Genomic DNA, 14,407 nt, shown 5'->3' on the forward strand with positions numbered 1-14,407 from the left:
GACTTCAACAGCAATGAACGAACTTCATTAAAAATATGTTAACAATTGAGGATTTTTGCTGGCCAGCTGCTGCTTTCAAATGAGTGTAAATCACTCCTAAAGAGCTGCGCCAATTCAAATCTTAGCAAGCAATCAGGCGCATAACAGCAAACTCACACATTAGTTATGGAGCTTGTTGAGGAGAAAATCTTGGACAGTCCTGTCTGAAACCAAAACTATACAACATGACCTTCTGCTGCCTAACTGCATATGGAACAGTTGAATAAACAATACCTGAACTGTCACATTAAAATACATTTACATTGTTAAATGAAGGCTGGTTTAATTGTATGCCTCAAGTTTACGCAAAAAACGTCTAAGAACTTACTGCACAAAGTATTCTTCTTTTTTATAACATTATGGTTTCATTTGAGTTTGTTTACACACATTTTTTTTTCCAGTTTCAGTTGTTTTTAATATTCTTGGTGGGACTAATTAAACAGGTTTGATTCTATAGTCTGAAGGCTGTTAAGCAGGTTGCAATTTTAGTTCATTTTTTATCCAGATGTTGTTTATCAATGTTCATGTTTCTCAGGCTGTTTAGATCACCAATGTTCCAGTAATTTAAGCTCTCCCCATTAGTTTGTCAAATATGATGACTTGTATAAAAGCAGCAACCAAGTATTTCCAAAAAGTAAATAGTAAACCATCACTTGTCAGTTTGCTTGCTCCTACCTTGCGGGCACTCTTCCACATGTACTTCATGTAAGCGTAAGTGACGTGTGGGTGGGCTGTTGGCAGCGGGTGATCAAGCTGCTTGGAGGGATCGACACCGAGAAGGAGCACCAGGGTCTTATGGGCCAGTGCCTAGGGGGATGGAAAGGGCAACAGAAGCAAAAAGAGCATATTAATCGCCAGAGGGTTTATAGTTAAAGAGGAACCCAGGTGGTTTTTAGGGACCCAAAGACAGTGCAAAGCTCAAACTTCTACCTTGATGACTTTAGGAACACCAAACAGGTCGGATTATTGTTAAGCAATTGAGATTGTGCTGATAAAGACAATTTTATAAGACAGAAAACAGACGGAATGTCTTAGTACGGTCACTTTTTCCAGGCCGTGGTTATCATATTTCCTGCCATGTTTGATGTTGGCCAATCAAATCTCATTTTACAGTTACATCACAGTTTTGAGGATTCTGGCATTCTGTGTGTGTGTGTGTGAGTGTGTGAGACTGTCTCTGTGCACGTGTTTGAATGCACAAAGAGTGTGTAGAAAGAAAAATTGCCCAATTGTCTGCCATCCTTTGCAATCAATTAGATCAACAGTGAGGGTGGGAGGATGGAAAATTGCACCACTTGTGCTGATATGCAGGTTCAGGTTTCTAAACAGTGTGATTGAGGATGCTGTGTTACGTTCATCAGGGCCAACTTGAAACAAGTTGAAGTGAAGTTCAATTTCATGGCCGGAGTTCATGGTTGCACTTAACTTTGTCAGAGCCTGACTTCCCTTTCCGTTTGACAAGACTTATTTAATCAACTCTGATTTATTCCCTTCTAAACATTATGGTATCATAATTCATGCAGCATCAGGGGTCAAATCAGGGATTGCTGAAAGGATTCATTCATCAGTGTACTGACCAGGCGTCCGCTCTTGCCACAGAGGCTGGCATACTTCAGCCAAGTCCTCATGTCCTCATGGGGGCTGATGACGAGCGATCTGACCATCAGGATCCTCTGCCAGTCCTCTACGATGCGCTGACAACCCTGGAGGGAAAACACGCAGAAATAACAAGGGTGAGACGGGTTAAAGACACTCTTTTGTTCTTCCCTTCAAAGAGAGGAACCTCATCGTTAAAGTCAAGAGAATGAACACACGTGAGAGAGGGGTACAGTGTAAACCCTTGGGGGCGGCTATTATTACCAGTGGTCCCTGTCTTAAACATGTCCACGTGAGTTCAGGTTCACGTGCCACTAAACACAAACACAGGTTTGTATCAATATATTTGTACCATACGCTGACGTCCACAATTAAATATCCTCCTTACCCAAACCTCAGAGGGAGGCAACACAGGAAAGACACTGACGTAATCCAGCTCTGTTTGATTTAGACTGAAGACAAATCTACAGGGGGTAGACAAAATAATATAAACATTTCATCTGATGAAACTTGATTATAATTACAAACACTATTGCTTCAAGGAAGGATGAAATTAGGTTGCATGGGAATGAGCAGCAACAAATAGGGTCACTTTACTAAATATATTTTTGAGCAACATGACACAACTGGAGTTTCAGTGCCAATACATCATGTATCAGGGGTGTTTTTTGGTGACTTTTTTGATTCCGCAACAGCACCACGGCAAAGGCTCGCCTCTACGCCACCTTTGTTTTGAAACACTGAACCAGGCAATGCCAGCATAACAACGCCGCCCCAGTGTATCATTTTATAAAGCATGCTGGCAATTCAGAACCAAAAGAGGTGTGACGGTAGACATCATAATGCTGAGATCTGTCATGTTTTTTTGCTAATGCGTTCCCAAACCTTTCCCCCTGTAAATCTAAAAATGTCTCAGTAAACTGTTCATAATGATATCACCATAAGTAATTAGCAGACCCTGTCCGGCTCTCATTCCAGGACAGGGATGCCGTTTTCAGGAGGTAAGTTTACTGAAGACTTGGCTGGCAGGGCTGACCATCGTGGATACTTTTCCCTATGTATCAGTTGCCAAAGACTTGGTCTTGTAAATTGCTTTGTGGGTTGAAATGTAGGAATTTCTTTATCTGTTATTTTGAGCGCTAGCCAGTGAAGGGTCTGTTAAGCTGTGAGACTGTGAACAGAAATCATATCAGAGTGTCACACATACATGTGATGTATTCATGAAATATATATTTTGATAACACATTTTAGAATCAGCACAACAGAAGTGGGAGGCACATTCTTTATCTGTGTATACAGGAGCTCAGGAGCACATTAGTAAAAGGTAGAGGAGAAACTGTTCACCTCCAACAACGATCTACAGCTCAGAGTCCAAAATTCAGACAGGTTTTCACAGGGAGAGAAATGTAAGAACTCACTCTGATACATTTACCCACAAGCAGTGGGGTGCAGTGTTTTCATACGCTCTTTAGCGTACCTCTAATCCTTTGATGAGGGAGAGACTGTTGTGGAGAGAAAGAGTTTAGGAGTGCATACAGCGAGTCCCTGGCAGATGTGTGAGGTCAGCCTCCAATAAATCACTATAGACAGAAGAAACCTGTCAGGCATCACAGCCCCAGCTCTGTTGCTGCTATAATGGGCCCTGTCTGTTTGCTCAGGAAGACCCCTCTTGATCCTAAATACCTCCTCCGACCAACCTCCATCTGGTGTGGATGGAAAAAGTCGAGATGATCAAGAGTATCTTCATTTTAGTGCACAGGGAATTAAGTGTGTGTGTAACAGTTTCCATTCAACGGTCAAGCTGATTTTAGAGAAACTTTTGAAATGTCCCCAGGAAATTAGTTAGACTTGCATTTCTTAAAGCCAAGTAAAAGCAACCAACCAAACGGTACTGTCTTCTCTCTTGGACAAGATTTTGTTGCTGACTAATATCAAGCCAAAGAACAAACAAACAAACACGCAAGTGCTTCATATGTGTGCACCAACCTCAAGGTTTAAGTTGTGTCTGTTTCACTGACCTGACTTCATTATCTTGTGCCATTATGTTTTCTCCTTTTTGGAATTTTAAAAAGGAGCCAGGGACATTTTTATAAAAAGAAATGTCTTACTCCTGTGTTGACTGTTGAGATTTTCAATCCATGTAATTTGGATTATTTCTATCTTTATCTCCGTCACTGTGACTTCCTCATGTGGACAGATCTGATTTTGGAGGAAGCAAAGCAGAGCCCTGTGGGCAGCCCTATGCAGTCTTCAGTCAAATACAATCTTCCAGGGCTGTGGTTAAGGTAAAAGATTACACAGTTTTTTTTTTTTGTTTCTTTGGTTGAGAAGATTCTCTAAAATGTGCACGTATCCTGAACAGGATATGAGGGACAGGAATGCCTACAGGGACTGAGGGTCAGCTGCATTATACATGCTGTATTAAACTGAGAAGCTCGGATGCCATGGTATGATGAGTCAGACGCGCTTGCATCACAGATCAAAAGCTTATCAGTTTATCTGCCCGACTTAAATTCCTCCTTCAACATGAACATACACAGCTGAGGTCTTTCAAACAAGCACATTTTGATCCAGCTGGAAAAAAGCCCAAAGTAAAAGATCGTCTCGCACAGTATTATCTTAAGCCTGATGGCATTTGTCTCAAATTCCAAAGATGAAGCATTTTTCCCGACCACTTGTGGATTTGTGGTTCTTTCACGCACGCTCCTGTCTCATTTGATGGCATGTACGACACTGTAATTCACAATTTAATAATGATAATGATAATAATAGTAATCAGTCTCATAATAATCAGTCTCAGGAAGAAAGAAGGGTTTCGATCGGTTTACAGTCTGGGTTACACAAACTGAGCTGTTTTTTCCCTTAATATTCCTAAAAGTTTCTGGTCATGCATTCAAGAGAGCAAGGGCATCGTTATATATTTTTTCACTTTAAACTGTAAAGGTGTTTTTGAGGAGGTAAACTCTAATGATGGAGTAAGACTGTTGCTGTTTTCTCAAATAGGCAAACCTGCTCCATGACTACAAACATAAACACGTTAAACAAAACATTAAGATTTGACTCAACAGAGATTAAGACCACCTCCATTCTCCCACAGAGAAGCGTAATGACAAACCACACACATCCACTTTTGTCACTTGTACACTGTAGAGTGAACAGCAGACATCAAGTCCTTTGTTCTTTCTTCTTTCTCCTCAATCCAAAACCCCACCATGACTTTTTAAACAGTGAAATACTGACAGCCAGACTAAAAACACACACACAGAAACAACTGAAAAAATAATATGAACACAGACAAGTCATCATGTCTCAAGTCAAGTTATGAGTCTTTAACTTTCAAATCAAATCTCAAGTCATTCATTTTCTGTCAAGCGAAGCTGTAAGTCATCAGAACAGATTTGAGTCCACATCCTCAGTGGACAGTGTGCTGAGGATATATTATATAACACTTTTCCTGTTTTGACATGTGCAATTGTGACTTTTTTCTTTGTTGATGAGGAATTCTACAGATGTGACTGAATCTCTGTAGACAAACACACTCACATGAACAGATTGTAGCGCCTTATGGCTGCATCACTGACTTTCACGCACCGTAAAATACTGTCACCAGAGCTCAACATGATTTTTCTTTTACAACTTTACTTAAGCATGTAGAAACAAACAAAGTTCTACATGATGGTGAACCTCGCACACTAGGGCATTGGTCTGTACCTTTGTGTGTGTAATGTTTGGTGTCTGGCTTGCAATGTTTCCCATTAGTAACAGTAGCCTTTCCAACATCTGCTTTACATTTGTAGTTCCACACATGAGTATGTAGGTGTGTGTGTGTGTGTGTGCATGTGCGCGTGCCTATGTCCATTTATCATGCACTGCAGTTACCTGAAGCCTCTCCCACCATGTTTCCCTGATGATGTCCCTCCTCTCTGGCACCAGCTTGTACTGGATCACTTCCTCGAGCTCTGACAGCATCTGGCAAGACACCATGGCCTAGGGAACAAACACACACATATTCATGCTTATCCACATGTTAATTAGGTGATGGCTGCAACATTTATATTGAACCAGATGGGGCAAATAAAAAAAAACTTCCATGCAAAATAATGGGATCATTAAAGCTTGTAAATTGAATGTATTCATCAACCCACCAGGCCTTCTTGTGTGGCATCTGTCAGAAAATCTTACCTGTATGAGGGGGGCACTGCTGCTTATGACTTGACTTGTTTAGATAACTCTAAGGAAGCTCCATCAGACAATAGAACATTGCCTCTGTACTAAAGTTTTAGTGCTGTGCCATGCTCCTATGCTCATATGAACGCTATATAAATGAGAGCTGAATATTTCAGTGGACTCAACACTTACCCCGTACGCTCGACTATAGCTCTCTCCGGCCATCGCTGTAAGCTCAGCATCCAGGAGGTCTCTTGCTTTGTCAATACACTACATAAAAAAGTAGAAAACAATCATAAGGTAATCATAAGGCCCACAGTTGCAAAGTTACACGCATCAATTTTGGCTAGCCTGAAAGAAAATTGTGTATTTTTTTAAACCACATTTACATAGTTGGTGGAACCTATTGATTATACTCGCATTGCTATTGGTTAGTAAATGTGTTTTACTGGTCAGTTTGACCATGAACTCACACAACCTGCACACTTTCCTTAAAGATCATCTCTTTGTTTTCTGGACTGGATGTATCAAGATTTAAGCAAGTGAAAGGCTTGTGTTGTTTAGTATATGTGTGCAGTAGCAATACCAAAATGTTTCTCCCAACAAGGGCCAACGATGTGTTATTACATCATTCCCCTGAGCACTTGGTAAGCTGGGTAAGTGATATTCAAGTGTTAAATAGCTCTATATTCAAACAGTATCACTGTTACAGAGTGTTTGGCTGGCAACCCATGTCTCTCCTCCTCCTGCTCATGCAGTAAAAGATGAACTCATTTTCTGGTATCCCTGCCCACTTCATCCAATCAGGACAGAGATCTCCATAAAGAGGGGGTCCTGTCTGCTTGTGAACGTACAGAGAGCAGGATCCTCCTCCTGTTTGGTGATTACTGATGCGGCTTTATGAGGTGACATGGAGAAAAGGGAGGGGACTGCAAGTGGCAAAACAGACATGAAGTTAGCTAAAATGACAGCTTTAAATTTTGCATCAGAGTCCTCCTACCACAACATCTGAAAGGTGAAAAAATAAAAAATAAATTCTATACTTGGGTTTACATGTTTAGAAAAATCTATAGTGAGACACACTGGTTAAAAGTCATGATTAAATTAGTTAATATCCCAATAACTCTTCAGTAAAGCTAAAAGTAGCAATAATGTAAAGATAGCATGACTCTAGCATGCACCATGACACACAGACACTCCCCCCCCTAAAAAAAAACTAGAACAGCCATGACTGAACCAATCCCAGGGAATAAAAACACTTTCAGGGAACAAATGAAGTCGTGTTTTTGCTTGCTGCACACACCCTTTTCACTTAAATGCGGCCAACGGTAACACATTAGAGCAACGAGGGCTAGAACGCCTGCTTGTGTAGCAAAATGGTTTGATGCACTGCTGAGTGCCAAGTGTTTTATGAGGAGAGGTAAATGAACTGTCAAAAGCAGCAGCATGAAAATTATGTAACCATGGTTTGCGGCTGTCACATGCAGCCTGAATTTGTATACACAATCAGATAAAGGGAGAGGGGATGGAGGATGATAAGGAGAATTGAAAATAGGGGCTGTTAGTCATAGTTACTGTCTTGACAATGATGCAAATCATGAAATCCTTTCATAATGTTCACCTAACTGTCAGACTCCATTCATGCTCTGAAAATGTTTTTCCTACCTTCCTGGTTTTGGGGTATATTAGTGTATATTACTGACTCCTTGTGAAATTCCAGTTCCCTGACTTTTCCTAACAGAAATTCAAGGACACTGCAGACATTCCATCACCAGTGTGCAGCCTAAGCGGTGGAAAAACAGTAAGTGAAGAAAGACCCGATCCAGAGCGGCAAAAGGGACAAACAAGGACACAAGTATTGTGGCTGAAAACGTGCTGGTTTCGTGGGCTTCTAAACCCAATGTTTTTGGGAACTGTTATTAGTGGGAAGGTAAAATGAGGGAGGATAACTGAGGAAGTTCTCTGAGGCCGGGACACACAGCTGTTTCAGACCGACTCCCACCAATTATTTTTTTTGCGGGGAGGGAAAGAAGGAATGGCGTGCACCAACACCTCTTCAGGCATGCACAACAAGAGGTGGGCTTATGGGAGAGTGGCTGGGACGACGTGACAATGAGGCTGCTTCTTTACAGCCTCCACTCGGTTAGGGTCCTGTTTACTCCTGAATTACTGCGCTGGGGCCTCATGGGAAATGTGCAGTCCAGACGACTCCTGATAAATGCAGTGTCTGGCTTCTGGCAGCACAAACAAACCGTGACCCTATCTTCCATTCTTTTACATAAAGGTTGCACTTACGTTCTTGCATAGGTTGAGGTCCACTGATACTACTTTATCATTACAGTGTTGTATGAAGGCCTGTCCGTGAACGGCTGGAGCCAAATGAACCCCAAGAGGAAACTGGAAGCAAAGCCCAAACATGACTGTGAACTCAAAAGAAGGGCTCTGGTTTGTCAAAACCATGACAAAATCAAACACAGACCGGAGGACTGGATGTATCATGAATCTTGGCACAGACTGCTTAGACTGCTGTGTCTACACATCATCGCTGGAACAGACCAAACAATAAGATTTATACAGCAAAGTAACCTGAAACCCTCACAAAGACGCATGTCGAGATTCCTGCAGCACATGTCTGGTTGTTGGGGGTACAGAGGGAGGAAAGGAACAGCCCGATGGAATCAAAAGAACATAAGTGCGAGGATTACCAACCACATCCGGAAGACTAGACTGAGCTCATGTTGACATTTAAGCTTTCACCCTCGCTCCATCTGCTTCTCATTGCTCTCTTCGTTCATTGTGAGCGGCCTCATTGTCGCCAAGACTCAAAAGTCTGCTTTCCCTATTCAGCTGATGTAGAATCGTATAGGCCACACCTGGATCTAATCTCCAAATTAGAGGAGGGGGTTGGCTGTGGAGGGATGAAGGGGCACACAGAGCAGCTCTCCCAGGCTTTGCGGTGAAAAAAAAAGGGCTTGGAGGATGAGTCCAGGGGAAATTAGAGTAGCAGGTGTTTACTGGTGTCAGTGCTGGAGCTTGCATTCGTTAGACGCACTGGCATCCGCCTCGAACGGATCCATCCTCGGGGACCGTGAGCTCATCTAATACACCAACTTCCATCAAATGAGGAAAACACCACCCTGACCTCCACCAGACCTTGTTGACAGGCAGGACGGGAGACGTGACAAGCCCTTTATTTGTTTGAGGCTGAATACTGCAATGATTTACAATTCCAAGAGTTACATAACATTTCCACACCGAGGAGGTAGCACATTGTAAAAGAAAAAAAAAAACAAACAAACCTTGTGCTCTTTCTTTCTTTTAATGAAAAGCCTGTGCTGATGGGGCAATTCGATCCCGTCTGGAATAGCTGTAAAGCCTTTTTTATGTTTCTTTGCAGTTTAGGTTTCCAATATTTGGACTTTTCATACATTGCTATAAAGACTAATGAAAGTTCCAGAAGCCAGAGGTTAGCCGAAATCCCACGTGGCATGTCTTTATGAGATGTTTTCTAAAAATATATAGACTTTTATGTACATCGAATGGGGGGAAATCTGTGGCACTGGGTGTATATGTGAGTGGTATTGTAACCCACCTGCTGGGCCAATGAGAAGAGGTCCTGATGCAGGGCAAGGACTGCTCTATAAAAAGCACCATCATGTGTGTCTCTTGGAATCATACATGTGTACTCCTCCATGCTGTCCCAGTGCCCTGTGGAGACAAAAATTAAGTTAAGAAAAGCACAAACATATGCTAAAACAGGAGTTTTTATAGTTACTGGAATGTCCTGTAATCAAGTCTGGCAAGACTGAGGCAGATTGAATTTTGGCAGTTCGTCACACTCCACATCAGCATGCCATAATATAAATGACTGCATCTTCAACATTTTGCTTCCCAACGACAACAATAAAGTTGTCGGAGTCTTCAGATAGACGAGCCTGCTGGTTGGGCATCTTCTCAGGGCTCATGATTAAATTTGGAAAGTCAAAGCGCAGATCGCAAACCTCAGAGGGAGCCTCTGCGGTGTGGTCCCTGCTTTTCTCCACCATTGCACGTAACGATATGTCAATGTTATGACTGGATACTGTTCTCATCTGGTGATGCGAGGGGGGCTTGGCAAGGCGCTGTTACTGTTTTCATCGCTGCTCAATTTGATTGTACTGTTGAGTCAGACAGCAGCTGGCCCCAATGTTCCATGCATGAAACTCTGCTGGGTGCTACCATATTGTTCTTTCTAATCGAATATTAAGTATTTGAATGGTTACCTAGACCCCAGGCTGCAGCGGCAGCCATACGAGCCATCTTGGCCTGGGTTTCCTCGCTCACCAGCGTCCACTCCTCACAGCACTGCTGGTGCAACTGGCCCCTGCGAAAACATTAACCACAGACTTCAGAGGGTACAAAAAGCAAATCCACGCCCATGTTTACAGTGATGACATCAGTTAATCAGAAACTGATTTCAGCCATCATCAGGTTCTGTTGTTAATCAGGTAATTAGGGTGGTATGCAGTAAGACTACATGGAAGGATTCAGTGCAGTGCCATATAAAATGATTTGCATGTCACTTGGTGTCTGACATCTGTGTGAAAAAATGCTGGTATTTTTATGGCCAAACCCAGAACACACACACGGTAAATGGAACGTTATTCTTCTGCAGAACATGAAGAAGTTCAGCTATAGGTGGACAGAAGTGAAGCACTTATTCTTGACTCAGTAACATGAATTTGATAACAACAGTGATGCTGTGTTGTTTAAAAATCTATTTCAATTTTAATAACTAGTAGAAAGTATAGCAAAAGTATACTGTACTGATAAAAAAAGGCTTTTCCAAAGTCTGATCTGTTTATGCATACTTGAAGGCAAAAAGAAGAAAAGAAAGCTTACACATCGTTATGAAAAATGGATGATTATAATATTAGTTACAAAGTTACAATAAGATTTATTGTGTAAAAACTTCTAGAGTTTTTGCTTCCTCTTTGAACCCTTGAGGGATATGTATTCCTCCTCCTCCTCCTCCGGCTCCGGATTAGACTACGCATTATTTATGTTGTTGACAATGATCACTATGTCAGATTAAGCAACCGCAGTGCATCAGTGGAATCATCAATTCTTGCAACTGTTCACAACCCTCCACAAGTTCACAGGTCATCGGGGAGGAGGGACAGGAACTGTCAATCATGGCTACCATCGTGCTGTGTTTAATGTTAGCAGTCTTGAGCTCAAACACAAAAATGAAAAAGAAAAAAAACACTGTGGAACTCTGGGTCTCAAGAAGAGGGCAGCATGGACTGGTTGTCCTTCAGAGAGAACTTTACGTAAGTTTACAAATGTGTAAATGTCAAATTCATTACACTGGCTCAATGAACTGTTCCTCTATTTCACTATTCCACCTGACAGCAACATCCCTCTTGCTCTTTGCCATGTTTACTTATACATGTCAGGGCACTCTGTCATCCTACGGGTCAACATCAAGGAAGACATCGTAGGAGATGACAAACTAGGCAGATAGATACAAAAAAATGGAGCATCCCAGATACAACATCACTGTGCATTCATGACCACAAACAAACTGTATGAAAATGGGCCTGAATTTGTCCAGTCTAATCCCAGCATTATTGTAGAAGTACATACCACCTCCATTAAGCAACTTGGTTTCATATTATAGTCTATAAATATCACCTATAATTTTACCACTACCAATACATAGCTGATGTACTGTTAGTCATTCCTCAATACCCAATATACGGCAGGTTCATCAGGCTGAAATATATCTTGCACCTCCAGTCAAGACACAAAATGTACATTTCCTTTGCTTTGTTGACAACAAATGAGGACACTTCACAACAATAGCAGAGTACTTTTGGCCATGGATGAGAATGAGATAAGACTAAGTTTCCATCACATCTGCCTTTATTTATTTCTTCATTTGTTCCTGAAGATGAACATCCTTAATCACCGTCCCACAAGTATGATAAAATCCAGCATCCTGGCAAAACAGAGGGATGTTCCGGTTGAGGTCAGGTGCATCTAACCAAGACTAATTCCTCATTAACAATAATCAGTGCAGCATTATGCAGAAGATCAAACCCACCACACGTGTTTTACAGGCAGGATGTTAGAGTGAGTTTAGAGGAGGGAGGGAAGCAGGATGGACAGCCAGAAAGTCAGAGGCAGGTTTGGGTCGAGGTCAGCAAACTGAAGCCATTCTGCAGCTGCCTGCCTATCGTATAACATGAAAGCAACAAGTACAAAAAGCTCTGACACACTGGTCGTACGTGTTACTACAGCAGACAAACACAGAGCACAGAGGAAGGACAGCTCAAGCTATAATTTGACTCAGAGGACCATCATTCACATCTCTGGAATTTCTACTGAATAATCGACCAGAACAGGAGCCATTGTGAGTAAGAACAAGGCTGTGGGTATGCAGGGCATGTACAGTAACATACTAGCATTATACAGTAACACTAAAATGGCACTCAATAGAGCTCTGTGGAGCACATACCTCTGACAACGCCCAAAAATCCCCTTCATTTAAATCAAATCAAATCTGATATCAAGAACTTAAATCCGCTAGATCCATATTTTTATTTTGATCTGCATCAAACTGCACTCAATCATAGATACCAGATACTTAAATACACCTCATCTTCCATCAAGATCCATGCATTAATGCCTGAGAAATCAACAAAAATGTTGAGAAATGCCCCATCTCACAATGTTAAAGAAAGTGAGAAAGAATCCTGGATCCATCCCTTCCATCCTGATCCACATCAAAAATTAATGTGGTCTATTTTGGGCCACGACCATCCTCTAGCCAAGTTTCATGGGAATCCATTATGTAGTTACTGTGTAATCCTGCTGACAAACCAACCATCCAGCCAAAAAACAATTAGACACAGCAAAAACACAACCTCCTTGGCAGGGGTAATAAGATAACTACTGCTTGATACCATGAGTTGACATCCTGGTATACTGGATTAAATTGTTCCCTGAATCGACTCTCTTTATCCACCCAAATAGTGCAGGATGCTTTATTTTTTAATCTCCATGTGTTTCCATACTTAAGGCTATCGTGTGTACTGAAAAAACAAAGTCTTCTCCAAAATCAACCTTGAAACGCTGTTATTTTTGTTATATACTTTTCAAATTAAACAAAATAGTGGCATGCCTGAGGTTAAGTGCCAAGTAGCAGCATTTGTCAGGTATAAAATGGATCAGTGTTTGGACAACATTGCCTAAACACTCACTCTGGACACAATTTGAGACTAACACATCATGCCCAACCATTGCTGCAATGATGACTTAGCTTATTCTAAGTTTGCTTACAAAAAATTGTCAAACCCCTTGATTATCAAAACTAATGATGGAGATTCTAGACTCATGGTTGCTTCAAAGCTGTCCAATACCCAACTATGGTTTGAGTCTGAATATCAAAACATTAGTAGTACTTTTAACAATCTCTGACCAGGTTTGTATTAGCACAGAGACGTCAGCTAAAATATCCCTTCATCTTAACAGGGAACGGTGTGTTCTTGAAGTCTGATCACCTTTAACTCATGTCCTGCTTAACAGTTATATCATCCCCAAGCCCTCCCCAACAAAACACAAACACAGACTCTCTGTGCAGCTGAGTCTTTTTCTTGTAAAATGATTGACTCATTTTTTTGTGAAGTGAATCAGAGTGTATACAACAATAGCACAAGGACAGCAGGTTACATAAGCAAATTAACATCTGCTTAACGTCACGAGCTCTATGACGATAGACATATTTGGATCTGTCTGACATCTTCTGACTTTCTTTTTCCCTAAACATGTTCTTTGAACGGAGGCAATCATTATGGAATTGAGCTGTGGTGAAATGTCACTGGAGTGGCGGCGTCTCTAACTAGCATTGGACGCCTAATCACGTATTTCCTGGAAAAATTGCTGCAGTCAACATTGAGGAATGGTTTTCTCACTTTCAACGGCCAAACATCAAAGGCCTAATGTCAGGACTCATTAGGAAAAGGCCTGCAACACACCATGAGCAAATAAAAAGTGGGAGAAGGAAGAGCTCACAGCAAGTTTACTACCTCAGACACTGTCTTTATCCGATAGAGCCAAGGTTAAAAACAGTAGAAAGCAATGTGTCCTCTATTTTATCACATCAGTGAATCACAAAAAAACTCACGGCAAGAAAAAAACTTTCTGCAGTCAGCAAATATCAGACACTGTCTCAATAATCAGTGTTTATATATAAAGATACATATCAATAAATAGGAGACCCGAAGGTTGGAACACTTGAACAAATTGTTGCAGCACCACTGAACTCACAACAGATGTGACTACTGACATACCATTCTCCCAGGGCCTCTAAGCAGCGCATCCTGCCCAGGATGAGTTCTGGATCCTCTTTGTTCATGTCGATCTTCTTGTCGTATGCTACTAGGGCATCTTCCCACTCATGCAGCTTTTCATACCAGGTGGCTTGGATTTCCTAGCAGTAAAAAAAAAAAAAACACAGCAGAAGGGAGTCAGATGAAATACTTAAGTTTAAAGAGTTTATTGCCACTGTACAATGAACAATCAAAATAATAAGGGCTTCACATTAAGGATCACAAAAACA

General features: G+C 41.5%; 1 protein-coding gene across 4 annotated transcripts in view; it reads right to left on the bottom strand.

Annotated features, from left to right (window-relative positions):
- mtor (mechanistic target of rapamycin kinase) overlaps window positions 1-14,407 on the bottom strand; it is an 86,509-nt gene that overhangs the window by 20,566 nt on the left and 51,536 nt on the right. For all 4 annotated transcript variants that reach the window (XM_037104324.1, XM_037104323.1, XM_037104321.1 and 1 more), the window contains 7 exons: window positions 14,139-14,278; window positions 10,065-10,165; window positions 9,395-9,510; window positions 5,995-6,072; window positions 5,515-5,622; window positions 1,617-1,742; window positions 715-846 (listed from right to left, as the gene is read on the bottom strand). In XM_037104324.1, the coding sequence (XP_036960219.1) occupies window positions 715-846; window positions 1,617-1,742; window positions 5,515-5,622; window positions 5,995-6,072; window positions 9,395-9,510; window positions 10,065-10,165; window positions 14,139-14,278 (801 nt within the window). The remainder of the gene's footprint in view (window positions 1-714; window positions 847-1,616; window positions 1,743-5,514; window positions 5,623-5,994; window positions 6,073-9,394; window positions 9,511-10,064; window positions 10,166-14,138; window positions 14,279-14,407) is intronic.

The sequence above is a fragment of the Acanthopagrus latus genome, chromosome 7 (genome assembly GCF_904848185.1).
Source record: "Acanthopagrus latus isolate v.2019 chromosome 7, fAcaLat1.1, whole genome shotgun sequence".
NCBI lineage: Eukaryota > Metazoa > Chordata > Actinopteri > Spariformes > Sparidae > Acanthopagrus > Acanthopagrus latus.